Consider the following 27,772-nt stretch of genomic DNA (forward strand, 5'->3'; position numbering starts at 1 on the left):
CTGGAGCTGACTGAGCCAAGAGGAGATTGGGAGACACTGAGTCAGAGAGGAAAGGGGGGGCAATCCATGGGGGGCCCTCGGAGTCATGATAAGTGCTTCTTTGAGTGAGAGGGGGAGTCATGGGCACGTCAGATGGGGAGCGTGTCATGAACCGAGTTTCAGAATTTCAGGTTTTGAAAGGATCCTTCTGGCCGCTGTGTGGACAGTCAATGAGGAGGTCAGAACGGAAGTGGTTGCAATACTATAGGTGAAAGACGGTGGTGGAGGTGATGGTGATGGAGGGGATAAGGCAAAAGGGCGGGCTCTGCAGGGCCTAAAGGATTTGCTGGCAGACGGGATGTAGGAGAGAAGAGTCGTCAGGGATGCCTCCAAGGTTCTGATGTGAACCATTTGAAGGATGAGGTTGCCTTTTATCTCTCTTCCTAATCTAACTGGCTTCGTCTGTCACCAGAGATAAGAGGTTAGATGGATGTGCACCAAGATGCTCTTACTGGCTATACTTGAGTGGTAGGGTGTGGGTGGGTTTCCGTCTTCTCCATATTTTTCAGGATTTCCTTTTCTTATTTTCTTTTGAGAGAGAGAACATGAATGGGGGAGAAGGGCAGAGGGAGAGGGAGGGAGAATCTCAAGCAGGCTCTACTGCCCGGCACAGAGCCCAACCCTGAGATTGTGACCTGAGCCAAAATCAAGAGCTGGCCGCTGAATTCACTGAGCCACCCAAGTGCCCCCAAGGACTTTCTATTTTTGAAAGCAACAACTGTATCATTGTTTTATTTTAGGGCTTTTGGGCATGGCAAGGGTATACTCAGTGAGTGAGGTAAAAACACTGCCTACCTGTTTGGACTCTGTATTAGTCAGTAACTTGCTGCATAACAAACAATCCCAGAAATCTGACTGTTTCTTTTTTGCTTTCAGATGTGTGAGTTGGCTGGCCCAGCCTTGCTTCAGGCTGCAGGTCAGGTTCAGGTCTGTAACAGGTTTCTCACTCTGCAACCCGGGCTAGATGTGCTGGAACAAGCCCATTATGGGAATTCCTGGAAGAGAGAGAGGAAACGCCCAATACTTCTCAATCCCTAGGCTGGGAACTGACACCCTGTGGCTTCAACCCACCTCCTATTGGCCAGAGCAAGTCACATGACCAAGCCCAACCTCCGTGAGGGTGAGGCGGAAAAGCACGCGATACTGAGAGTGGGCAGGGAGTGAATGTTTGCTGAACAATAACCGACTCTACCACAGCTTCCCTTTGACCTTACGGTTTGTAGTGAGTTTTGAGTTTCTTTTAATTTTTATTACACATTTTAATATGGTTATTTTTGAAATGTCTGACAATGCAGAGAAGCATAATTAACCATACTAAAATTCCCTCTTATTCTACTGCCTAGGGAGACAAACATTGTTAATATTGTGGTCAATCTCCATGCAGAGTAGAAAATTTGTGTGCACCGCGGTGGCTGTGGATTCAGACGATAGTGGCCATTTGACATGAGGTTTCCTTTGGCTTTTGGAAAGTCAAAGAGACAATTGCCCACTTTATAGTCATTTTAGGCAGACTTAAAACTGTGTTTCACCAGTGATTCTGTAACTGGGTAGGTATCTATCTAATCAATAAAGCACACAACACATGTTATTTACCTTCTACGTGTAAATTGGAGGCTTAAAAAATCTCTCTGTTACTTTAGATATTAACACTGTATTGATCAGCTTAAAAATAGATGTCATATTTATAACTGCGTGAGTAACAATGCGGCAGAGAGAGCTTTGGGGACCATATGTCAGTAACCACCAGTCCAGGGTGTCAAGTCAGGAGAGCTGGGATGGCTTTGTGCCCCAAGTCTGGAAGTTTGTACAAAGTGCCCAATCCAGTGGGAAACTCACATACACAGCTTGTGGAAGGTCTTGACTTTATGTGCGCTATTGTTACGTGCAAAATTGTTAAAGATTCTCAAATGTTGTAACAAAGAGACTCACATGAATACAACTTTTTGTACAATATTTCGGTGTGCCTCCCTTCATAACACTAAATAAAATAATTCTTAAGAACTCAATTTGATTCAAGTTGTTTTGTTTAGAGTGTGAAGTTTTCAACATAATAACCTACTTGGGAACTTTTCACTTCTTGTGAGGATCAATTAAAAGCAAGATGTCAGCTCTTCCACTTCAAAATTTCACGAGGTGGAAAAACTCCCAAAACCACGTACCAAACCATCCATGATAATTCTTTTGTACCCTGGACGGGACCCAGCATGTGACGGTCTGGAAACACTTTCAAAGCATCGCTCTGTGAAAGTCACGTGTCTCGTGTCGAAATCCCAGCCTCCTCCTATGCCGCTTGGAAAAGTATTTGCGCTGGAGAGCAACACGAACAGTTACGGACGCTGAGTCTGGCCCTCGGTCAGAGCGGGAGCTGGGGGTGCCCTTGGGTGTGGGGCAGGAAGCCCCGCCCACTTCTGAGGGGAACGTTTTGGAGGATCCCCACTCTGTGTGGGTGCCCAGACCTTCTCCCATCTGGCATTTCTGTTTGTCCAGCAAACCTCTGAGGTAGGGCCTTTTATCACCTCCATTTTACGGATGCGGAAACTGAGGCTCACGGAGGCAAAAATCACTTGCCCAAGGTCACAGAACTGGCAAGGAGCTGAGGCCCAACCCCAAACCCGGGTCTCCTGCCTCACACGTTGTACAGTTTCTGGGACCCCCCTCTTGACCGGGTCACCTCTTCTCTATGTACCCCATTGGCACCCCCATTCCTCCCACCCGCAACTCCTTTAGATCAGCTTTGTGCCAGGGAAGCCCATGCTCCTTGATCAAATAAGAACCAAGGCGGCAAACAAAACCTATGGTGAACACCAGGGCAGGGTCACCCCCTGGGGATCACCCGCCTGTGCAGCAAACTGCCCGGTTCAGCAGTGATCCCCCCATCCGTGGGGGTGTTCAAGCAGAGCTGGGCACACACACGGCAGGCATGTCGCAGGGAGAAGTGTGCTAAGTGGTAGCCAGCATCCAGTCCCTTTCTCACGCCAGGAGGACCTTGATTTTCCTTTGAGGTGTTCACCTCGTCCCCTCTCAGCCACGGGGTTTGCGGCCATTAACTCCTTGACGGGGTTGAGCAGCGCCCCCTCAAAATTCACGTCCACCCAGAACCTGTGAATGGGACTTGATCTGGAAAGAGGTCTTTGCTGGGGCACCTGGGCTCAAGCGGTTGAGAGTCTGACTCTCGATTTCAGCTCAGGTCATGATCCCAGGGTCTTGGGATCAAGCCCCGCGTTGGGCTTCATGCTGAGCGTGGAGCCTGCTTGGGATTCTCTCTCTCTCTCTCTCTCTCTCTCTCTCTCAAAATGAAATAATCTTTAAAAAAAGAGAGAGAGAGACAGAGAAGCAGGTCTTTACTGACATAATCAAGGCAAGATGAGGTGCTGCATTTAGGTGGAGTCTCGATCCATTGAGAACGTCCTTCCTTCTGAGAAGAGGGAAATTTAAAACAGGGACATAGCGGGAGGGAGGCAGGGATGGGAAGGACGCAGCTACAAACCCAGGAACGCCAAGGTTCGGGGACAACCAGCAGAAGCTGGAAGAGGCGAGGAAGGATTGTTCCCGAGACCCTTCGGAGGGAATTGGGCCCTGCTGACACTTGATTCCAGACTTCCGGCCTCCACAAATTTCTGTCGTTTGAAGCCACCCAGTTTGTGGTGCTTTATAAGGGCAGCCCTGGGACATTAATACAGCCCTCATCGCCACCTCCTGCTGAGGCAAGCTGATTTGCACCCCCCTTCTCCCCGCCCACCAGGACTGGCTCAGAAATGGACGATTAACCCAATCGGAACCAACCAAATGCTGGAAGGTGTTTGCTTAACGTTCCCAGAGCACATGAACCTGAAAGGATGCAGCCAGAGTCGCTGCTGGAAGAAGAGCCTCCGGCCGGGCCCACCTGTGACCTTCCGAGCACAGATTCCCTTGTCACTCGTGCCTGTTCAGTTTCAGCTTCTGTGTAAAAGCTTTCCAGCCGCTGCAGGGAGTTAGAAAGCGTTGAATGGGGATGTGGCCCAAACAGCCCCAACGAACTGGGCTGTTATTTTTCCTTTTCTTGACCATCTCCTTTAAATTTTTTTTTTTTAATGTTTATTTATTTTTGACAGAGAGAGAGACAGAGCATGAGCAGGGGAGGGGCAGAGAGACAGGGAGGCACAGAAGCCGAAGCAGGCTCCAGGCTCCGAGCTGTCAGCACAGACGGGGGGCTCGAACTCACAGACTGCGAGATCATGACCTGAGCCGAAGTCGGAAGCTCAACCGACTGAGCCGCCCAGGCGCCCCCTGACCATCTCTTTTAATGAGCCTAGAAATGAATTCTGGATTCTTCTGGCCATTCCCCAACGCTACTCCTAAAGAGGGCAAATAATCGACGAGGCAATGTCACAAACATGGGCTCGAGACTTACCCGCTAGTCCTTACTTACCCCAGGAATAAGGGCTGGGGGGCGGAGATGGAGGGGATTCATTTGCTGGAGGGAACTGTAAGGGGCTCTCCTATGCAGAGACACTAAGACAGACACGTTTTGGAGGAAATCTCCCACCCGGCCTGCTAAGCCACAAAAAGTTGTCACCAGAGCCTCCTGTCACTGCCACTTCTGAGCTCCAGGGTTTGGCCATTTCTGTGGGATCCTGGGGGCAGCTGGTGGAGGGAGGAAGGGCCAGGGGCCGTTCTCAAAGCTGTGGCTCCAGGGACCAGAGGACACTGAGCTTGCAACTCCTCTCCCGTCCCCGGTCGATCCAATTTCGGGGACTCTTACTTGGACCAACCAACCAACCAACCAACCGATAGTGGTTTTACAAAATATGGTTCTGAAATGAAGTTGGGAAGGGAATCTTTCTTTCAAGCAAAGAAATCGCCATAACTCTGGCATGTCAAAAAAGCTGGCATTGACCACAAACACCCCCCACTCAGGAAAAGCAACAAGTTATCAATCGTGTTGCTATTATCTTCCCGATCCTTCTCTGTTCTTCTTTTACTACACTGTTGAGACACACTCCTTTCTTATGACCGTAATTTCATAAGACCGTTTTCTCTAGAGACAATAAAAAGATTATGAAATCTTTTCTGTAGCACGGTGGCTTGAAACTTGTCTTGTTATTATTGAGGTTATAGAAAAATTCTTTGAGATTCACAACTTCCTGAGATGCCATGCTGGTGTCTTCCTCCACTGGGCTCGAGGTGCTCCCGGTCTGGGGCAAGTGCAGGGGAACTGGGGCCCCTTGACCTCCATGGGCGATGTTGTTCCTCTCTCCTCCGGCTCCACCGGACTCCCTCCAGCCCTGGTTCCATCTCCCTTCTGGCCTGGTCTGGGGGGACAGGCCATGGGTGGAGTGGCCATGAAGACCTTGACAAAGGGGCCGATTGGCCAGAACTTGGTCACATGACCCTTTCTCTTGTAAGGGAAGCTGGGAAATGTCATCTTAGGGGAATGGCCATGGATCCAGCTAAAACAGCGGGATTTCTGTTGCCAAAAGGAGCAAAGAGAGAGTGGATTTGGGGAAACAGTTAGTCTTGTCTGCCACAGGGCTTGCTCGGATATCGTACTCGTCACTTCGGCTCGCTCACAGTGACCTGTACTCAGTCACTTGGCCACATCTGGCTGCAAAGGAGTCTGGGGGCTGCAGTGTTGGGTCTGGGCAGCCACGCTTCTAGCTAAACATCGGGGCTCTAGTGCGAGGTGTAAAAGAGATAACAGATATTGGGGGGCAGCATCTGTCCCATTTCTGACAACTTCTGCTCATCTAGTGAGGTATACGGCCAGGTTAGCAGCTGACAGTGGGGGAGACAGAGTCAGGGGATCAGAAGAAGCCGCTGAAGGAGCAGAGAAGTGTGCCTGGGTGCATTTGGGGGTTTTGGGCTGTTTTTTTGGTTTTGAGGGGTCTTTTTTACTTTATTGACAAATAATTGACTAATCGTTGTACCTATTTAAAGTGATGATTTTATATACATATGATACAGCGTGATGATTTGACATACATACGTGTCGTGGAATAAAAACCAAGATCGAGGTAATTGCACACCCATCACTCACAGAGTTAACACTTTTACGTATGTGTAGGGACAATGCCTAAGGTCTACTCTCGGAAACTTTATTTTTAAACACTTTTTAAAATTGTTTATTTGTTTTGCGAGAAAGCAGAGAGAATGAGCAGGGGAGGGGCAGAGAGAGAGGGAGAGAGAGAGCATCCCAAGCAGGCTCCACACTGTCAGCACAGAGCCCGACGCGGGGCTCGAACTCAAGAACCATGAGATCATGACCTGAGCCGAAACCAAGAGTGGGATGCGCCACCCAGGCGCCCCTGTGGGCAACTTTCAACTGCGTGATACGGCGTTATTAGCTCTAGGCGCCAGGATGTAAACAGAGCCTCAGAACTTACTCCTCTCGTAACTGAAAGTTTGTGCCCTTTGACCTCCATCTCCTTATTTCCGCCCAGCTCCTGGCGATCACCATTCTACTCTCTGTTTCCGTGAAATGGGCCTTTATTTTTTTTTTTTAAGATTCCACATATAAGTGACCCCATACAGTATTGGCCATTCTCGTTCCGGCTTACTGCGCTTAGCATGGCGCCCTCCAGATTTAGCTACCTTGTTGCAAATGGCAGGATTTCCTTGATTTTCATGACTGAATAAGATTCCCTTATGTATATACATATACTGTATTTTCTTTATCCACTCATCCACTGAAGGACATTTAGGTTGTTTCTGTATCTCGGCTATTGTGAATGATGCTACATTGTCTCTTGGACACAGAGATTGCATTTCCTTTGTGTGTACATCCAAGAGTAGGATTGGAGGAACCCATGGTAGTTCTATTTTTAATACCTTGAGGAGTTTCCAGACTGTTTCCAAGGTGGCTGTACCAATTCACATTCCCACTAACAGTGCACGAGGGCTCCCTTTTCTCCACATCCTCGCCAACACTTGTTAGCTCTTGCCTTTCTTATCACAGCCATCCTAACAGGTATCAGGTGCCATCCCATTGTGGTTCTGACTAGCATTTCCCTGACGAGGTTAGGCACCTTTTCATATACCTATTGGCGGTTCGTATGTCTTTGGAAAAAGGTGTATTCAGGTCCTTTGTCTATTTTTAAATCGGATTATTTGCTCATTGGTTTCTCGGAGCTCTTTACGTATTTTGGAGGCTAGCCCTTTTTCAGATTTATGGTTTGCAAATAGTCCCTCCCATTTTGTCAACTGCCTTTTAAATGTATCGACTGCCGTGCAGAGGGAGTATTTGGAGGGGGAGTGTGAGGTTTGAGTTCAGGAATTTGAAGCGAAACCTCTTTGTCGCGTTGTAGGACTTCTATGTCATTCTCTGCCCACATACGAGCAGAGAGAGGATAGGATTCGAACGGCGGGGTCTACAAAAGGGCGTGTGCGGGGATTGATTATAAGGTTGGGATGTGGGATCTGGGTTGGACGAGACGGACGGTGAAGACTGAACTTTTCCGTGGATGCTGAAAGAGCAGTAAGGTCGGGGACTGGCATGTCGAGGTCAAAGGTCCCAGTGAGGTCAGAGAACTGTTGCCTTGGGGAGCATTAGAATATTAGCAGAAATGTTAGGATAGGGTGATCAGGAAGTGGGACATTTGAAAGAAAACATTGAAAGTATGCGTACTGTTGGGGCGCCTGGGTAGATCAGTCGGTTAAGTGTTCGACTCCTGAAATCAGCTCAGGTCGCGATCTCGAGGTTGTGACACTGAGCCCTGAGTCAGGCTCTGCTCTGAGCAAAGCCTGCTTTGGATTCTCCCTCTGCCCTTCCCCCATTCATTCTCTCTCTCTCTCTCTCTCTCTCTCTCTAAATAAACTAAAAAATATAATAAAACAATATAATATATTGTTTTATAAAATATATAAAATATATAAAAAATATAAATATAAATATGTAAAATTTATAAAATATCTAAATATAAATATAAACAATATAATATATTGTTTTATAAAATATATAAAATATATAAAAAATATAAATATAAATATATAAAATTTATAAAATATATAAAATATATAAAAAAAATATAATAAAACAATAAAACACGTTTATTGTTGAATGTGTTTTTGATGAAAGAGGTCGACTTGGGACCACAGAGACTACCAGCCAGGAGGCCAGCCTGGCGAGGGGTCATCCAAGCGGATGTGGGGTCACGGGGAGGCTGGCAGGAGCCTAGGGAGGAGAGACTCAGCCATCTGCCTCCTAAGCCTCAGCTCCCTGACCCGCAAGACAGGCATGGAAGTTCTCCACCCCGCAACCCCGGCGTGACGATCTCAGGTGCGGCAAATGTTTGGTTTCGCATCTCTTCTCTTCCTCCTCACCTCTCCCTCTGGATGGCCAGCCCTTCGAGAGCAGCCGGGAGATCATGGCAGCGTCTACACAGCACTCCTTCCTCAGACGACCGCGGAGACCTCGCTGTAACCCGGGTCCACAGTGACACCGAGAACGCTGCTCTCCAGGACAGCGTGAGGTAGGAACAACAAAGGCCACCTGTCTCTGTCCTGATGTTACGGGTCCCTGACCGTCGGCACCTACCTGTGGTATCACCCGTGGCATGTGCAACGCTTCTAGGCTCACAAACGCCACGTAAATATGCGGCGTCCTCCTTGACGCCCCTCCAATATGGGAAGCTCAGACTTACCTCAGGGCCTTTGCACATGCTGGCCCATCTGCCTGGGATGCTTTCCCCCCTCCAGATCTTTCCACGGCTCACTCTAGTCCTTTACGCAAGTCCCTGCTCAGATGCCACCTCCGCAAAGAGGCTGTCTCTGATTCTCCCAGCTAAAGCTGCATGTGAGCACCCTCGTCTCCCCCTTATCTCAGCACTCCTCACTTCCTGACACACACCTGTCTCTCCATCCAGCCATCCAGCCATCCATCTACTTTTCCTTCCTCCCCTTCTTTCCTTCCCTTCACTACTGTGCCCCAGGGTCTCGAACAGTGCCTGGCACATGGTAGAAATCAGTAAATTTGCATTTGATTGGAAAAATAAATTAATATAGTTTCTTTTTATTTTTTTAATGTTTTATTTATTTTTGAGGGGTGGGGGCAGAGCATGAGCAGGGGAGGGTCAGAGAGAGAGGGAGACACAGAATCTGAAACAGGCTCCAGGCTCTGAGCTGTCAGCACGGAGCCCGACGCGGGGCTCGAACTCACGAACTGCGAGATCGTGACCTGAGCCGAAGTCGGACGCTTAACTGGCTGAGCCACTCAGGTGCCCCAATAGGGTTTCTTTTTAAAATACATTTAAGCTGACAAGCAAATCACTTTAAAAAAACAAAAAGTATTGGGTAAGTAGTCTACGTAATGCCATCTGGCAAACAGCAGGGAGGGACTTCGTGATGGGCCCACATACGAAAAGGCTGTGCCTGAGACTGGGGTTTGGGAAATGCTTCCCTGAAGCTATTCTGAGATTATCTGGGAGAAAGAGGAGAATTTCTCCCTCCCTGCCCTGAACATCTTTGACCAGTCCCTGTGTCTTTTCTAGTTGGTGCTAAAGACCCCTGATCACCTAGCAGGTACCGCACATGCTTCGATTTCTTTGGTGTCCTCCCCCCCCATTACGAACGGCCACCTGGTTCTCGCCCTCTCTAGCCTCCTCACCCAGGGCCAGACGCTCCTGGGGGCTGCTGGGACTCAACCATTTCTAAGCACCTACTACGGGCCCAGCTCTGAACTGACGTATATGATCTCTAAATAGTAGGTAGTATCCTCCCCATTACACAGATGAACAATTACCCAAGTTACACACCTAATTGTGCCCGTACAACATGTCTGGGATACGAACCATTCTTCCCTCCATGACGCTTTCCTCCACGTTCAATAACACTCCCTCCAACTTACTCAAGTCATGCTGCTTTGGCTACTCGATTGGCTTGGCATTGACTTCTAAAAGCCGTGACCCTTTACAGAGATTACGCTGGGAGCCCCAAGAATCCAGACGCAAGGGGGGCCTCAGAGGGAAAGGCCTCGAGAGGCGAGGCACGCACAGAAGGCCGTGAGTTAGCCACAGGCATGTTTTGTCCAGCTTAAACCCTATTTTTCACTTAAGCATCGATTGTCACTATTAACAAATCAGGAAATTTGGCACCCAAGTCTGAGTTGCTGGTTTTTCTTGAAAAGCCAGATGGTCGGGCCACGACAGGCCCCCAGTCCTCCATGGCAGCCACCAGCTGGAACTGGATGTCAGACGTCCCCTTTGGAGACAGCCTGTGTTTGCCTGGTTCCGAGGACAACACTCCTCCCTACTAAAACTCACCACAACCGGTTCTGCTCATTTACAGTCCCTGTCCCTCCACTGAGTTTATGACCTTGACCAAAAAGCGGGGAGTCCGGTCTAGGACTGGAAAAGCATTCTCTATGCTGATAGGAAAGGGGAATTGAGAGAGGCTTGAAGAGAGATTTGGATCTGAACGGCCCTCCAGGACAACAGATGTGTGCGGGTGCAAATTTTACTAAAGGATGTGTTCGTTGCACAGAAGTCACAAATAATCACACCTGGTTGTAAATATTCTTTATTACAAACTCCATACCCCGCCAATTAATTCCCACACAAGGGTTTTGCAGGTGGTTTGCCAAATTCTTGTATCCAAAGCCAACGATCACTGCCCTGCAGCCACGACTTGACAAGATCACACTAGGAATAAACGCCCGGCGACAGAGGAGCCCCCCTCCCCACAGCCCTGAAGAACGAACGAGGGTAGTTTCGACATGAAACGCGGGCTGAAATTTTTGTTTACGAGGGCAAAGCAATGAAAATGCGGGTCAGATCGTGTTTGTTGTGTGGGGTAACAGCCTTCGAATACGGGAAAAATATTCTCTGAATTTGTCGTGCCACTCAGGACGTGTCAGCCACAGACTCGACAGACGCGCTGGCAACCTGCATTGCTAACATTGTATCCATCACGCCCTTAAGCCTGGGACACCAAGGAAGAGGTAAGTCAAGCCCCTACTGGCAGCGCTCCCCCAACCCCCCGGTGCCAAGACACCCCCCACGTGGGCGGTTTTGCGTGACCACGTGACGTCCTGCAGGCAGCATCGGGAGGGGGGTGGGATGTCCCCGTGTCTCTCCTAAGATACGCAAGGAACCTCCAGGGCAGAGCGAGAGGTAGCGAGATAAGGAAGTGATGGGTTTTTAGCATGTATTACTTTTGTTGTTAATAGAATTTATTGAAGTGTGAGCTTAAATAATTTAATTTCTCTAAATGGCTTTGTTCAACAACCAGCTGGCAAGAGTCCTGAAAACTTAATGACGGGCTCTCACAAGCTAGGCTGAGGGGCCTCCCGCACACCACTGGGTGCAAGAGAAGCATCTAGAACAAGAAGAGAGAAGCCGAGAGTCCAGAGTCCAGAGGCTACGGAGCAGGCACAGATGACCAAGGTCGTCCCACGTCAGCGCCCTGGGTCTGTGTTAGCTTTTCATTTGCCTCAGCATCCAGGAACTCATCTTTTTTGTTTTTTAATTTTTTAAGTTATTATTTTTGAGAGAGAGAGAGAGAGCATGCGTGTGAGCAGAGAAGGGGCAGAGAGAGAGGGGGACAGAGGATCGGAAGCGGGCTCTGTGCTGACAGCAGAGAGCCCGATGCGGGGCTTGAACTCATGAACCATGAGATCATGACCTGAGCTGAAGCCGGACGCTTAACCGACTGAGTCACCCAGGCGCCCCGGAACTCACTCTTGCCAGGCCCTTCCTCTGGTGACCTCTGACCCGAGTTCCTTGCTTAATCTCTGACTCACCCCTCAGGGGCTGACCCTTAACAGTGTCTCAAAGGTGGGGGCCTCGGTAACTGAGGGTGAACAGAACCCCGCCCCCCAGGCCCTGACTAGCTGGATGGGACCAGCTGAAGACCCTCTTGCAGTCAGACAGGGGTTAAATACACCCCCGGGGGCCCAATCGTCCCCATTCTGTAGATGTGGAAACTGAGGCTAGAGGGAGTTGTTACCCAAGGCGACAGAGGCAACACCAGCATCCAGGCTTGTCAGCCTCCAAACCCATCTCCTTTCCGCAGAGCTGTCCTGCACCATCCTGGAAACAGCTCCCAGGGCTTGCTTCACACACCATGTCAGCTCTTGGATTCTAGTGCATACGATTCTGGAATTCTATTTACCATTCCCCTAATTAAAACTCACATCCCCTAAAGAGACGGCCGGCAGCTTGAGAGCAGGGCTCGCGCTGAACCTGTGTTGAATTAGCAGCATTTAGAATTCCAGCTCATTGGCATCGGATGTGATCTTAAAGAACTCCTTGGTCCAGGTCCCCCATGGTACATAGCGGGGAAACTGAGGCCCACGGTCATGTCGCGATGACACCAGGGAAGCAGGACTAGAACTCAAGCAGCCTATCACCCAGTCTGAGCTGCTGGTGATTGTGGGGTCACACAGATCGTGACCTGAGCTGGCTCCCTCCCTCTCACCAAAAAGCCCCAGCCGGATGGAAAAAGAGAGCTGAGAGTATAGTGTATCCTCATCTGGATTTGGGGGTGATGCCAGAAGAGACTTCCTTCCGGGACCGGTTCCTTAGAGGTTCTCTGAGAAAGCCCAAGGAGCCAGGGAGACTCCATGAGATGTTGTCAATATAGGTCCTGCAGGGACGTGCAGAGACAATGGGGAAACCGAGGCCAGAAGGCACATCGTCAGGGGCCCTCAGAGCCTGAGATTCAAAACGAAGACTTCTAGGTTCTCGAATTTTCTCCTCTTTCACCCGGCGCCAAACAGACCTCTTCTAAAGCACGGGTGACTCTTACAGGACCACCTAAAACTTGTGCCCCAGGGGCCAGGCAAGCAGGAAGCTGGACACTGTCTGCTAAAGCCATGGTTCCAGCACCTTCCCAGGCAGACGGATTCCTCAGGAGGCGGCAGCGACCTCGATGCGAGTGTATGGGATGCCAGCAGAGCTCTGCCGGGGGCCAAAGCTCAGGGCGAACCTGTCAAGGAGAGTCGCAGGGCGGAGGTGGGGGAGGTGGTGGGGACAGCGAGTGTCTCCGTCTGTCTCTGATGTCAGGGCTTGATATCTGAACTCTAGGGACTAACTAAAGTGAGGACTGCCAGACCCTGTCAAAGCCCCTCACTTTGACCTGTCTCCTCCTGAGGTCATGGCAGACCCAGCTTCCTTTCCCCACAGGCTGGTGGCCCGGCCTCTGCCATGTGACCCCAAGTTACCAGCCTGCACTCCCCTCCCTCAGCTGCAATTACGTCCTGCTTGAGCCCAAAGCCGGCTTCCACCTGCCTTTCTGCCTCCTTAGCTCCTCATCCCAGAGGAGGCGGCTGGAATCTTCTCCCAGGAAAGCCCGTATGGAAGAGATGCCAGTGGCTCCTGCTATCAGATTAAAGCCCGTTTCGTGTGTGTGTGTGTCTGTGTGTGTGTGTGATCTTTTTTTTTTAACGTTTATTTATTTTTGAGAGAGAAAGAGAGCGTGAGCGGGGAGAGGCAGAGAGGGAGACAGAGGATGCGAAGTGGGCTTTGCGCTGACAGACGTGGGGCTGGAACTCACCAACCACGAGATCGTGACCTGAGCCGAAGTTGGACACTCAACCAACTGAGCCCCCCCAGGCGCCCCTAAAGCCCCTGTTTCTCAGCCTCCCCTGCAGGTGGATGTCGCCAGGTTCTGTACAAAGGATGTGGGTGGAAGTGACAGGTGCATCTTTCCAACTGCGTCCCCCTCTGGCCCTCCCCTCTGCCGGGACTGTGGCGGCTCACCGTCCCGGGCTGTGTGGGAAAGGTAATACGGAAGAGAAGGCGGAAGGAGCAGAGAGAAGGAGCCTGGGACCCCGGATGACCTCTCGGAGCACAGCTGCCTCCCCAGCCGTGTTCTGAGCAGCCAGATCCGTTTCCTAACCGACAGGGTTGGGCTGCTGAGGGGTCATCCAGAAAACAAGGGGTGTTCCGCTTGCAGAGAACAGTCAGGGGGGGGGAGGAGCAGGTTGGAGGCCGTTACACTGGACTAGTTCTGCGTCCCTTCGGGGACCAGGTTGGGTGGGACTTGGCAGGCCGGGCAGCTGCAGGAGGCGAGTTCTAACTCACTATTAGAATGACTTATTTTTTAAAAATCGTTTAGGGCCTCCCAGGAATAGAATGGGCAGTCAGGTGCTGGGGACTCCTTTTACTACAAGAAGTAACCAGGGACATTTGCCAAAGGCATGTAGGATTACAGGTCCCTTCTGATGCCCCTATTCCTCCCTTCGCTTATTTGAATGGCCCAAGGCCCCACGAGGCTGAGATTCTCCACTCCTCGCTATGATCTAAAGACCTGCCATGATCAAGCTCCTACCAACTTGGATGGTCTGACCTTCTACCCCTCCTGCCACCCTCCCTCCCTCTGTTCCAGCCACCCTGGTTTCCTCGTTGTTCCTTGCATATGCCAGATACGCTCCCAACCTCAGGGCCTTTGCACTTGCTGTTGTCTTTGCCTGGAATGCTCCTCCCCCTCATCTTTACATGGCTGTCTCCTTCTCCCAAACTTAAATCGCACCTCCTCAAGGAGGCCTCCCTTCTCTGACCACCTACTCTAATTTTGCCACAACGCCTTGCCCCTCTGTCCCCCTCTCTGTGAATCAGGCCTTCTCAACAGATTTCACTGTTTCCTTTTCTTCCAGCTACATATCACTCCTCAAAAAGCTCTTGCTGATGCCTTGATGGGCTTGTTTATTTTCTGTCCCTACTCTCAGCCTCCTTTCTGCTTGTTTATTTAAGTCCCTACTCTCAGCGGCTCACTGTCTGTTTCCAAAGGCCCAGACACTACCTGGCACAGAGTAGGGGGTTAATAAACACCCACTGAACTGAGTAGATTAAGCCCACAATTCTCTGTGTGTGACTTTAAAAGGCCACCGTTATAAAATTTTCCTCTACGCTTCTCTGATTCTAAGATGCTGCGACATTAGCATTTTACTATTCTAAGCTCATGTGATCCCATAACGGCATGGTTTTAAAATTCCCATGAGCCGGACCTTAACGTCACATGAAATTCTGCTGTAGGTAGAGATCAACAACTCAAGGGAAACAGCTCCTGTATGAGGCCAAGACAAAACTGACCACATGCAGGCACTAAGAGGGTCAGGAAGAGGAGAAAAACGCTCTCTTGCACACAGAAAGTGTGAGGACTAAATCCTGAACTGATTTGCTCAGGATCTGATGTGACTCTTTCCCAAGGCCCAGCCCTGTCCCCTCTCACCGTCTCCTCTGGAACAGCTGGTCTATCTCTGCCAGTGACTGGCCTTTGGTTTCGGGGACAAATACATAGATGAAGCCCAGGCCGAGGACAGCGGTCAGCCCGTAGAGCAGGAAGGTCCAGGACAAGCCGATAGTGCCTGGGAACAGGAGGGCGGGAGTGTGGGCAGGGGCCCGGCCCAAGCCGGGGAAAGGAGACAATGAGGGAAGGGCTTTGTTGAGGCAGAAACACAAATTATGTTCCAGAGCCATTACCATTCTCGTCTCAGAGACCATGACCTCTGAGCAACCTCCCTGACCAGCTTGGCCTCCATTTAATCCCCATGCCAGCAAGGAGAGAGCTGGCCTGGGAGTCAGGAGGGCTCGGGGCCAGTTGTCTCCCTACGTGCTGGCCTCGGGAAGGACGCGTTGGCCCGTATGTGAAATGGGGGTGGTCAGGGTATGATACAATTCTCATCACTCCCTCCCTCCCCTCCCCCACCTCCCCATCCTCCCTCCCTCCCTTCCTTCCGCCCATCCTTCCTCCCCTCTCCTTCCCTCCCCTTCCCTCTCCTTCCCTCCCTTGCCTCCCCTTTCCTCCCGTCCTCTCGTCCTCCCTCTCTTCCTTCCTTCTTTCCTTCTTCCTTCTTCTTTCCTTCCTTCCTTCCTTCCTTCCCCTCTCCTTCTCCCCCTTTCTCTCTGTTATTCCACATAAAGGGGATGCTCGAAGGCTGGGGCAATAGGAAGCAGCCTGGCTTCCCTAAGACAGGGGGTGGGAGACTGACACTGTGGGCAGATCCTTCTATCAGCCTTTCCCACAGGCCCCAGGGGTGGCTGTGCCTTTGAGGAGGAAATGCTTGGCTGCAGAAAATGGGAAAATAACTGAGCCCTAAGAACTGTGCCTTGGGGCTCACGGTGAAGGAGTCCTTCCCACTTTGGCCCCGGTGACCAGTGGCCTTGGGCCAGGAGCGTCTCAGCAACTCGGAGGTCCTTTCTGGGTGTTCTCGGCCCAGAACACTCCCCCTCCCCCCCTCCGCCCAACCCTACCATGGCTCAGACTGGGTTCGAATGCCAGGTAGGAAGAGATAGTTGTCATCCCAACTAGATAGAAAATAGAAGAAGCTGACAGGTGGGCATGAGCCTGTTTGAGCCGGTTTAGAATAAAAAAGCTCACAACTCCTATACCCCCCGGTCTCAGACACATTCTCACTAGTGTGGGTGTAGACTGGCACCCAATCAAGCCTGGAGACTCTTACATTCTGCACCAAGTCTGATTTAGAGAATAGTTGTCTTGCTACAAGTAGGGACTTTTCAAAAACTCCCCTGCTTTATCGGTAAGGGCCTTTGGGCTACGGTGAAGAAAATGGGCTTGTTGGGGGGGGGGTACCAGAGCCCCACGCTCAGGTCTCCAGACTCCCCCATCCCCCCACCGGGGGCTCGTTCCCTTCTCTCCCACACCAGTCAGATGGCTTCCAGATGCAAGACTGGACGTTTCAGCTCTTCCCTCCTTCAGCCCCAACTCCCAACTGCCATTCAGGCTGGGCTACTCACTGATGGGGCCTGGAATGGAGTAGAAGCTTCAAAGGTCGTGTCTTCTCTCGTCGTGGTTGCCTTGTCTCCTCCCTCCTTCGCACTAGCCCTCCTTTGCGGAGCCTCCCCTCCAACCTCTGTCCAGGCGGTTGGGTGAAGCGGTCCCCCACCCACCCTGACTCCAGGGGGTGGTATACACCCCAGGATGGGCATCAGAATCTTACAGCCCTCCAGGCAGGGATGCGCATCCCAGGACTTGGGTCAGATCACTGGGAAAGAAACGCTCTCCTTCCACAGGGGTGCCCAGCCACGACATCCGCAGGTGGCCGTCTCGGCCACCACGAGGCCGGGCTGCCTGGGAAGGAAGCCCACCGCGCGTCAGGCAGAGCGGAAAGAGAGTGGAAGCTGGTGACAGCTTTGTGGCAGCCCATGACTTAAGACAAAAATCCTCCCTTTGGTTCATAAACTGGTTTGCACTGGGTGTTCTGGCACTTGCACCCCCACAGGTACAGAAGCCCTGGCTTCCCGGATCCAGAGGGGACGGGACCTCGGAATTAGGTCACAGGACTCACCGATGAGGTCGAGGAAGGAGAGGCTGACGAGGAGGTTGCTGGCCCAGTTGAAGCTGTTACAGAAGGCGAAGGCTCTGCCCCGGATCTCCGCGGGGTAGATCTCGCTGAGGACGAGCCAGGTCACTAGGACAGGAGAGCAGGGCAGACTGGTGGGTTGTGGCGGGGACCGGGGCCTGGCACTCCCCGGTCCAGCGGGCAGCCCACAACCACAGAGTGTCAGGCACCCCCCCCATACCCACTCCGCCCGCTGCCTCCCTCCTACTGCAGTAAGAACTCCTTCTGAGTAAACCCCGAGTGAGCTATCCAGGGGCAACATTCAGGTCTTCTGAGGCTTGAAGCTTAAATAATTTGGGGGCCTTTGTAAGGAAAAAAGAAAAAAAACCCAACTAGGAACAGGAAATTAGGCCCCGCCCTCCGAAGGAGTGCCCACCAAGGGGCACGGCCAGTGGAAGCTTCACTGGCCTCATGCTAAAGCCACCTCTGGTGTCCTTCTGAGACCCTGGCTGACGCGGTCCCCAACCTTTCCCGCTGGGTGGGGTAGAAGGCTGCAGAGTCACCTGCGAGAGAACCCTCACCTACCTGGTCCAAATCCAAAGGAGAAGGCGCTCACAAAGACCATCATACAGACCAGCGCGGCCCATTGCAGCAGGACGCGCTCTGGGGCAGAAGGGGGTGCCGGGGAGGCGGGGCTTAAGTCTGGCAGGGCCGGGGCCGTGGGGTCCCCAGCTCCGGGAGGAGGCTGGATCGTCTCAGAGGTCGACAAGGCCGGCCTCCCTTGGTTCTCACTCGTTGTCGGTGGTGGAGGGGGAGCCATGGCCCTCGGCAGGCTGGAGTCCCCAGGGAGGCCTGACAGCCTGGTGGCATTGGGCACGGCCAGGCAGCTTGGGCCGGAGGCCATGGGCACGGCAAAGCTGACAAGGCCTATGCCGCTGACCGACAGGGCCATGAGGGCACAGCCGGCCAGTAACAGGGCCCTGCGGCCCGCTCGGTCCACCAGCCCCATGGCAGTCAGGGTCGCCAGCACCTTCACGGCCCCGAGTCCCACAGAGGCCAGCACCGCGGAGGAGCCTCCCCGAAAGCCCACCGCCTGGAAGACGGTGGAGGCGTAGGACAGCACATTGGGCTGCCCCGTCAGCTGCTGGAAAATCACCAGCCCCAAGCCCACGGTGGTCCGGCCTCGCATGTTCTCCCGCGCCCTGAAGAGGTCCAGGAGGGAGGAGCTTGGCCTCGCCAGGCCCAGCTTGGAGGTCCCACCTCCCTGGAGAGGAACGAGGTCCTTGGGCGCTGGAGTCTCGGCGGTGCCAGCAGGGAGATAAAGGAGGCTGAGGGACTGTAGGAGGGCAGGTGCAGCGGCCCAGCTGAACATGTGCCTCCATCCCCAGGGGGCGCCAGCCAGGGCGTAGTTGAGTGCATAGGAGAGCAGGATGCCCGCGGTGACGCCTGCCTCGTAGAGGGACACCAGCACGCCCCGCTGCCGCGGCCCCACCAGCTCTGACACATAAATACAGCAGGCCATGGAGGAGAGAGAGATGGCAAATCCAGCGGCCAAGCGCCCTAGGACCAGCCAGGCCAGGGAGCCGGCCAGGCCTAGGCTCAGGCTGCCCGCCAAAAGCACCAAGTTGCTCCCAAGGATGGCTCGTTTCCTGCCATACTGGTCGATGAGGACGCCCCCCACCAGGGAGGCGAGGAGAGCCCCCAGGAGCAGGCTGCCCACCAGGAGCTCCTGCTCCGAGCAGGACAGCCCGAAGTCAAGCTGCAGTGGCAGCAGGGCACCCGATATGACGGCCAGCTCATAGCCGAAGGTCAGGCCACCCAGCAAAGACACAGAGGCACACAGGGGCAGGAGCAGTTGGGGACGGCCTGGAAAACAAAAGTGACAGGAGCAGAGTTCAGGACGGCTCCTTGCCAGAGCATCCGTCCGTCCAGCTTTCCCTCCATCTGTCAACCCCTCCATCGGTCCATCCGGCTACCCCATCAGTTACCCGTCCATCCATCCACCCACCCATTCATTCGTTCATCCATCCATCCCTCGTCCGCTCATCCCCTCCCTCCTTCGCCCGCCCACCCCTCCACCCCTCTACCGTCATTCTCCTATCTGTCCATTTACTGTTCCATCCGTCCACCCACCAATCCGTTCATCCCTCCGTCCACTCCATCTATATTCACCCGTCGAGTCATTAATCAATCTATCCATCCATCCCTTCATCATCCACTCCTCCATCCGTCCATCTGCTCCCTCTGCCACATATTCGTCCGTCCATTCCCTTCCTCTACCCCTTAATTCACCATCCACTTATTTACTGATGCACCTATCCACAGACACAACCATTCATCCCCCATCTTTGTATTCCCTCCCTCCTGTACCCGTTCACACACTTACCCATCCATCCATGCATGCACCCATCCAATCTTCAAAATTTTATTTATCTGGCATCTACAACATGCCAGACTGTGTTCTTGGGGCTGACAGTACAATGGTGTTGTGGTTATATATATATATATATATATATATATATATGGCAGACGTTTATATATATATATATATATATATATATATATATATATATATCTTCAGGTGGTGATAGGAGTCACAGAAAAAAGCAGGGAAAGTGGGTTGAAACTGATGGAGGAATTCAGTTTTAAATAAGGTGGTCGGTTAAGGCTTCTCTAAAGAGGGAAGATTTGAGCAGAGATCTGAATTGAGTGAGGGTGAAAGCCATGTACAATCTGGGAGAAGAACAGTCTAGAGAGGGAACCGCAAACACAAACGCACTGAGGCAAGACAGTTTTTGGTATGTTTGAACAATAACCATGAATATTAATAGCTAGTGCTTATATGGCACTTACTAAGCGTGTCTTAAGAACTTTATGTGTACTTACTCGTTGGATTCTTACCACAATCCTATAACAGATTATTATTAGCATCATCCTTTAAGGCTTAGTGAGGGTAAGAAACCTTTCTCATGGTCACACAGCTAGTGGTGGCAGATGTCGCCAGAGAGGGCAGGCTCTTAATCGCTGTGCTATCAGCAGAGGTCAGGGTGGCTCCGGTGACAGGAGACAAAGAGACAGGAGAAGTAGGCAGGGGCCTGATCACGCGGAACTTTTTAAGTCGTGAAGACGGTAATGAATTTCACTCTCAGTGGAAGGAGGCAAGTCTTTGAAGGCTTGAGCTGGGCAGCGAGAGGTGATCTATGGTACTCACCAGCACATGTGACTCCCGAGCCCTTAAAATGTGGTCAATGTGATTAAGGAACCTCATTTTTTATTGTATGTAATTTGAATTAATTTACACGTAAAAATTTCTGGCTAGCAGCTACCATATCGGCCCTGCAGTTACAGGGTACTCTTAATTCTTCTTTTTAAAAAAAAAATTTGATGTGTATTTATTTTTGAGAGGGAGAGAAAGAGACAGAGCGCAAGCAGGGGAGGGGCAGAGAGAGAGGGAGGCACAGAATCCGAAACAGGCTCCAGGCTCTGAGCTGTCAGCACAGAGCCCCACGCGGGGCTCGAACTCACGGACCGTGAGATCGTGACCCGAGCTGAAGTCAGACGCTTAACCGACTGAGCCACTCAGGCGCCCCAGATACCCTTAATTCTTCATTCACATGCTTACACTTAGATATTTCTAGATGCATCTAGACTATTCCAGCAGTATCTAGCTCACCCACGCCCATGCTGGCCCTGACAAGAACATTGATAATACTACAGCCAGATTCACTGTTTTCTCTGGACCAGGCACTGCTTTGAGCACTTTCAGTGCAATAACGCATTTGACTTAATGTAACTTCATGTGGTGGCTTTTATATTATTTATGAATGAATAGACTGACCACCAGAGGGGAGGTGATTTATCTCAGGTCAAAAGTAGCTGAGCCTAGATTCAAAGCCAGGCAGGCGGTCTGGCTCCACAAGCCACACCCTTCACCACTCCATTACAAAACCTTGGCAAATGGTGGTTTTGCCCTCTTCTCTCTTGCCTCTACCTCTCCCCATCTCTGTCAGGCAATTTTTGTGCAGGGGAAGGAGTTTCATAGGTGGAAGGCTCACCCCCCATTTCTGTTCCCCCTTCTCCCTCCCAACCCTGCCCCCTGGGAGGTAACCCCCTACCTTTCCCTGGCTGGCCCCGCGTTTCCTGCTCACGACCCGTGAACAAACCCCCTAGGAAGATTATGCGACCCAGGTCCTGCCCTGTCTTCGCCTCCCTTTGCCCCCATCTCCCTCGGTTCCTGGAGTTCACTGGCAGGAGGGAAGGTTCTTTCAGGCCGTGTGAAGCAATCAGGTGAAAACAGAATTTGTTTGCCATTTCCTCAGCTCCTCTTCAGTGGGGCCACGAAGGAGAGGCCCCAAGGAGTCAAGGCCATTAGAACGACTAGGGAAGCACATTCCCTTCCTAAAGCTTTCCACGGCTCCCATCGCCTGCTCGATCAGGTCCTTAGCGTGTCATTCCAGGCCCTACCTGAGCTGAAAGCCCCAGCCGAACGCCTCAGTCACTTTCCCACCCCGGCTCTGTCCGCACCTCCCCACCTGCCTCCCACAAGCCCTGCACAACTGGTTCCCAGCACGCACCATCCATTTTCACGCCCACCTGCCCCTCCTGCACTGCCTGTGCTCCCCACAGGTCCATGTATCCTTGTGGGTCCCAGCTCACGGTCACCTCCCAGAGGGGTCTTGAGTTGCACGTGTCCATTATTTGGCAACCACCCCCCTCCACCCCCACCCTGGCCTCAACCCTGTCCTCTCTTGGGGCTCTGGTCTTCTTTGCCCTTTGTCTCTCAGTCTGCTGGTTTGGGCAGAAATGGCCACCCCCACCTCCACCCCCACTGCCTCACTCCAGGGCCGTGGCCATGACCCAGATCTGACCAACCAGCAGGTTCCCAGGCCCTGGGCAGCGATGAAAACCACTTGGCTGAACGTGGGCCAGTGTATTTGCTCACTGTAGTTTACCTGCTTGGAGCAGTTGGGCGCCACCTTCCCCCTTGGTGGGGGCGGGGGGGTGGGAGGGTTCCCATGTCTGAGGCCATGGGATTTTCAGTGACTACCTTTTTTCTTTTTTTTTTAATTTTTTAAAATGTTTTTATTTATTTTTGAGACAGAGAGAGACAGAGCGTGAGCAGAGGAGGGGCAGAGAGAGAGGGAGACACAGAATCCAAAGCAGGCTCCAGGCTCCGAGCCATCAGCACAGAGCCCGACGCGGGGCTCGAACCCACAAACCGTGAGATCATGACGTGAGTGAAGTCGGACGCTTAACCGACGAGCCACCCAGGCGCCCCACCTTTTTTCTTTTCTTCCTACTTTTTAAATTTCTTTTTCTTTCTTTTGTTTTGTTTTATTTTGTTTTGTTTTGGTTTAAGCTAGTTCAAGGGAGGCCCTGGCTAATTCCTGTTCATCTTCCTCAACTTTCCAAGCCACGTTTTTCACTTCCAACCAACTCTGCATTCCCCCTTTATTTGCTTACACCATCCCAAGGTTGCTGATGCGTCTTCCTTATTAAACTGGGAAGGGCAGGGACGGAGACTTCCAGTCTGTACATCCTGAGCCCCAGCCCCGTGCTGCCGCCCAAGAGGGGCTCCGTAAGATTTCTGCCGAATGAACCAATGACTGAGCTGGGGACTAGGGAGGTGTCACTGCGTGGCATTCCAGGGGCCTGTGTCAGATACATGTGAACCTAAGAGAATGCTCCAGGACAGCCGGAGGGGTCCTGTGAAAGCCTCAGTCCTTCTGCTCACAGCCCTCAAGGCTCCCACTCTATTCTATTCTGAAAAGATGCCAAGTCCTGATAGTGGCCTTCAAGGCCCTGCAGGATCTGCCTACTCTCTCCTGGCTCCATGCCAGCTAGCTTCCTTGCTGTTGCACCTCATTCCTGAACTCAAAGCCTTTTACCAGCTGTCACCTCTGCCAGGAGAGCCCCCCCACCCCCACCCCATTCCTTCCCTCTTTCCCTCTGGTCTTTGCTCAGACATCACCTTCTCATGAGGCCTTCCCTGGCCCTCCACGTAAAACTGCAACCTCCCCATCACATCCAGCACTTAAAAAAAAATTTTTTTTAATGTTTATTTATTCTTTGAGAGATAGAGAGACAGAGCGTGAGCGGGGGAGGAGCAGACAGAGAGGGGGAGGCACAGAATCCGAAGCAGGCTCCAGGTTCTGAGCCGTCAGCACAGAGCCCGATGCGGGGCTCGAACCCACGAACCGCGAGATCATGACCTGAGCCTAAGTTGGACGCTTAACCGACGGAGCCACCCAGGCGCCCCTCACATTCAGCACTTCTAACGCCCTTCCCTGTTTATTTGTCTCCATGGTACTTCTCACCCTCTGGAAGAACAATATATTTTACATATTTATTGTTCTTCCTGACCAGAATGTTGGCCCCAAAAGAACAGGAATTGTTTGCTTGTCCTTAGCTGTCTCCCTGATGCCGAGGACAGTTCCTGGCATTCAGCAAATACTTGTTAAATAAACAAGATGATGGAATGAAGGAACTCTGGGGGGCTTAGGGAATCCAGAGAGAAAGGATCTGGACTCTTGGGTATTTGGAGACGTCTAGGGCCTGGAAGCGGCCACACTCCACAGCAAGTAGAGTAGATTCTGGCCCCCCAAGTTCGAGCCTAGCCTGGGTTTGGGAACTGCTCTCCCTTGCTATGAACTATCCGTCTACATATAGGTTGTATGTGAAGCTGTCTCACACTGGAGGAAATCCCTTAATCCCCTAGGCCCCTCCCTGTGGAGGACAGGGCTTCCCAGGGAGAGAATCAGGGAGTAGAGGAAGGGGCAAGAGGTCGGGTTTGGGGTAGCTGTATCACCAGTGGCAAGTCCCAGGGAGCCTCCCGTGGGTGACCCTGGAACAGCATCTCAGCCAGAAGTCACAATGCATTGGGGCCCTCCCCTACCGGAGATCTGCCCTGGCTTTCCCTGAAGCTCCAGGGAGAAGGCGGAGCAAAACTGAAATATGCAAATACCCTTACCTGGGAGGCTGGCCTCCAAATGTCCCAACACAGCTCATACTTAGGGAGCACTCACCACAGCCGGCCAGACCGCCACTTCTGGAAGCTCTATCTGGATCAGCCGACTTAATCCCTACAGCAAACCTATGACATGGGCCCTGCTGTCATTCCCATTTGACAGATGCAGCAACCGAGGCACAGAGAGGTGAAGACATTTGCCCAAGGGGGCAGTTTTGTAAGTGACAGAGCAGAGGCTCACCTTGGCCAGTCTTTGACTCCAGAGTCCCAACACTGGGTGTGATGAAAAAGGAAAGCTCACGTTAAGTGACCGTTCACCGTGGGTAGGTGGGGGGCCGAGCCCTTTTTGTGCATTTGCTCGCCATTTTCACGGCTGCCTTGTGATAAGCGTCTTGTATGTGGGTCGTTCCATAGATGAGGAAGCCGAGGGCCAGGGAGGTTGACGAGATGATGGACCCAGAAGTGGGAGAACGGGAGCTGGAACCCAGGTCTATACACAGGACCCAATCCCTGAGAAAGGGAGCCCGGGAAGGCAGCATGGGGTCTCTGGGGAGGACAGAGCCCGGGGCCAGTTCGATTGTACCTCCCTCCTTCACTCCCACTCAGCCCCAGTTCTGTCCTGAGGTGATGTTCAGTCAACAGCTGTTGAATTAACTTAGGAGGCAGCAAAGGGGTAGGAGGGGCAGGTGCAAGGGACCAGGGTCAAGCTGACTGTTCTTGGGAGGACCTCTCTGGGCCCAGGATTCCCTCGGGCTCTGGGGCAGTGTGCCTTGAGGGTTAAAAGCATGGACTCTGGAGTCAGAGCTGCAATTGGTGACCAGTTGTGCCATGACTCTGCATGAGAGGCTGGGTGGTACGGTGGTTAGGAATGCAGACCGGAGCCAGAGTGCTGGGGTTCCATCCCAGCTTTTTTACTCCACAGCTGTGTGACCTTGGGCAGCTCCCTTAACCTCTCTGAGCTTCCCTATCTACAAATGTGGATATTAGTCATATCTGTGTTGGATGCCTGTCTAGCTTACAGTCACTGTTAGCTATTACGATTCTCCACAGAATGATCCAGAGTTGAGTTTTTAAAACACAATTAGGGTCATGTTCCACCCCAGCTTAAAAGCCTTCTCCAGCTTCCCCTGTCATTCGGAATAGAATTCAAACCACTCACCATGGCCTACAAAGGCCTACACAGTCCAGCCCCTTGCCTAACTCTGACCTCCCTCCCACCCTTTTCCCCTTGCCCACTGTGCTCCAGCTACACTGGCCTGACCATACCAGCTCACTCGTGCCTCAGGGCCTTTGCACCTGCTATCCCTCCCCCTAGAAGCTCTTCTTCCAGATCTTAGCAAACCTGTTTCTCAGCTCCAGTGCCTCCTCTGGCAGGCCTCTGCTCTCTCCCTACCTAAAGAAGCCGCCTCCCTCTCCAGTATCACATGACCTTATTTTGTGTGTTCCCCGGCATCCCTATCACTCCTGGAGATTATTTTATTCATTTACTTGCTCATCCAGCTTCTCAACTGGAATGCCAGCTCCATGGAAGAGAGGACTATCGTCTACTTTGTCCCCTGCTGAGTCCCACAGTAGAGGGACGAATGACGGAGTGACCACACGAGGCTCTGGATCCAGAGAGAGACATGGAGATCCTAGTCCCCTGTAGCAACAAAGAAATTCTCTATTCCCCTCCCACGCACCCACCCAGCCCCAGTGCTGGATTCCAGTCTCCCGTCTCCCTCATTGAATATCTCGGAAGCAGAAGTTTCGCCCGCGTTGCTCACGGCAGCATCCGGAGGCCTGGCAACAGAAGTGGTCAGCAAACTGATGAATGAATTTGCTCCTTTCGGAACCTCGATTTCTTTATCTGCAGGCTAGGAGCGGTCTCACTGGCCGGGGGTGGTTGTAAGGCTTGGAGCGGTCAGGAGAGGGCCTGCCCTGGGTCCGCAGCTCAGTATCAAGTAAAGAGCACTCTCGGCTCACTTTTTTTCTGGGCAGAAAGGAGCCTGGAAGGAAGTGCGCCCGCGTCCCCTCCCAGCGCGCAGCCAGCCAGGCCCGCGGTCCCCACCCGAGTGGGTGGTTGGTGGGGGGGCGGGGGGACGGTGCAGCAGGGGGCGGGGCGCGCACGGATGGGGTCGTCGGGGCTCCCCCCGCGGGCAGCGCCCGATCTCCACTTACCCATGGCGAGCTCGACTCCCGTGCGAGCGGGGGCGCCGGAGCCGGGGGCGCATCCCCCGCCGGAGTCCCCGCCTCTGTCGCCCGACAAACTTTCCGGCCCGCCTCCCGCCCTCCTCCTCCTCCCCGCCCGCCTGTCCACAGCGCCACCGCCACGTCGTCGGCCGCCGGCCTTGGCCCCCTGTGCGGGACCATCCCGGCCTGGCTGGGATCCCCACTCACTGTGCTCCTCCTGGCTCCCGCCCACTGTCATCCCTGTTGTGGGGGACCCCCACATGCTCCTCTCCCCTGTGCTCCCTGCAGCCCACATTACTAGTCCGGCCTCTCCAGCGTGTATACACACACACACACACACACACACTCACTCATGTGTCTACTGGGACCGGGACACTCACATACCTGGTTCAGCTACTCAGACGTTCCCTGGATTCCCTGACCCTTCATTGGACAGTTGGGACAGTTGGGACACCTCCCAAGTACCCACAGGCACTGTGGTGGGCCTTAGCCACGGGCTGGAAGAACAAGACAGACTTTTTTTTTTTTTTTGTAATTAAAAAAAAAGTTTATTTATTTTGACAGAGTGAGAGAGCGCACGCAAGCAAGTCGGGGAATGACAGAGAGAGAGAGAGAGGGAGAGAGGCTGATGCCGGGTTCAGCCATGAGATCACGATATGAGCCGAAGTCAGACGCTTAACTGACTGAGCCACCCAGGTGCCCAAACAAGACAGATCGTGTGTGTGTGTGTGTGTGTGTGTGTGTGTGTGTGTGTGTTCTTGTGGAGTTTGCTTTCTCGTGGGGCAAGAGGAGAAGTGCATGACTGCAGGAGCCAGAGACGCACCAACAGTGATTAGGGCTGGGCAGGGAAGGAAACCAGGCTGCTGGATGTACAGGCCCAGGTGGCTGTTCCAGCTGGGGGCCTGGGACAGCTGCCCTTAGGGGGGATATTTGAGCTGAGACCTTAGGTGCCCGGCAAAAGGAAGAGCAAAGGCGAAGGCCTCCATGGCGGGAGCTTGTGGAGTATAAAGAACAGAAGTGAGGCCATCGTGTCTGGAGCACAGGGGGAGGTGGGGAGAGCGGAGAGTGGAGGGAGATAGAGCCCAAGGGAGGGGCTGGCCAAGGCCAGATCGGTTAAGGCCTTGGGAGGTCAGGGTAGGGAATGGGGATCTTATTCCAACGGACACAGAAAGAATCGGGGAGGTCCAGTGGGTTACGGGGAGCAATGGCAGAAACAGGAGGACCCGAGTGACGGAGGCGGGTGGGAGGTGAGAGAGAGGCTGATGTGGACTAAGGGAGTGGAGGAAAGTAGGAAGATGGCAGATAGACTCAAGAAGGACTCACCGACTGGGAGAGGAGCAGCTTGGGACAGAGCTCGGTTCTGGCTGTGTGACAGTTAA

At 52.6% G+C, this 27,772-nt stretch overlaps 1 protein-coding gene across 3 annotated transcripts; it reads right to left on the bottom strand.

Moving 5' to 3' along the window:
• Positions 1 to 10,515: 10,515 nt before the first annotated feature.
• SLC2A10 (solute carrier family 2 member 10) lies at positions 10,516 to 26,507 on the bottom strand. Of its 3 annotated transcripts, none has more exons than XM_045444374.1 (5): positions 26,382 to 26,507; positions 17,840 to 19,120; positions 17,261 to 17,383; positions 15,184 to 15,319; positions 10,516 to 12,939 (listed from the first exon to the last, which is right to left on the bottom strand). In XM_045444374.1, the coding sequence occupies exons 1-5, from the start codon at positions 26,383 to 26,385 to the stop codon at positions 12,861 to 12,863; spliced, it is 1,623 nt and encodes a 540-aa protein (XP_045300330.1). In that variant the 5' UTR covers positions 26,386 to 26,507; the 3' UTR covers positions 10,516 to 12,860. The 3 variants fall into 3 exon arrangements, with proteins under 3 accessions (XP_045300330.1, XP_045300332.1, XP_045300331.1); XM_045444376.1 differs by lacking the exon at positions 26,382 to 26,507 and adding an exon at positions 21,829 to 22,038; XM_045444375.1 differs by lacking the exon at positions 26,382 to 26,507 and adding an exon at positions 21,370 to 21,579.
• Between the last annotated feature and the right edge of the window lie 1,265 nt (positions 26,508 to 27,772).

Source organism: Leopardus geoffroyi, chromosome A3 (genome assembly GCF_018350155.1).
Source record: "Leopardus geoffroyi isolate Oge1 chromosome A3, O.geoffroyi_Oge1_pat1.0, whole genome shotgun sequence".
In the NCBI taxonomy this organism is placed as follows: Eukaryota; Metazoa; Chordata; class Mammalia; order Carnivora; family Felidae; genus Leopardus; species Leopardus geoffroyi.

Coding starts and splice junctions, on each gene's coding strand:
- SLC2A10 (XM_045444375.1), bottom strand. CDS start 21,565: ATGGCAAACAAATTCTGTTTTCACCTGATTGCTTCACACGGCCTGAAA. Junction 17,384..17,839: donor CTCCTTTGGATTTGGACCAG/GTAGGTGAGGGT, acceptor CTCCTGTCCTAG/TGACCTGGCTCGTCCTCAGC. Junction 15,320..17,260: donor CTCCTTCCTCGACCTCATCG/GTGAGTCCTGTG, acceptor TCCTGTTCCCAG/GCACTATCGGCTTGTCCTGG.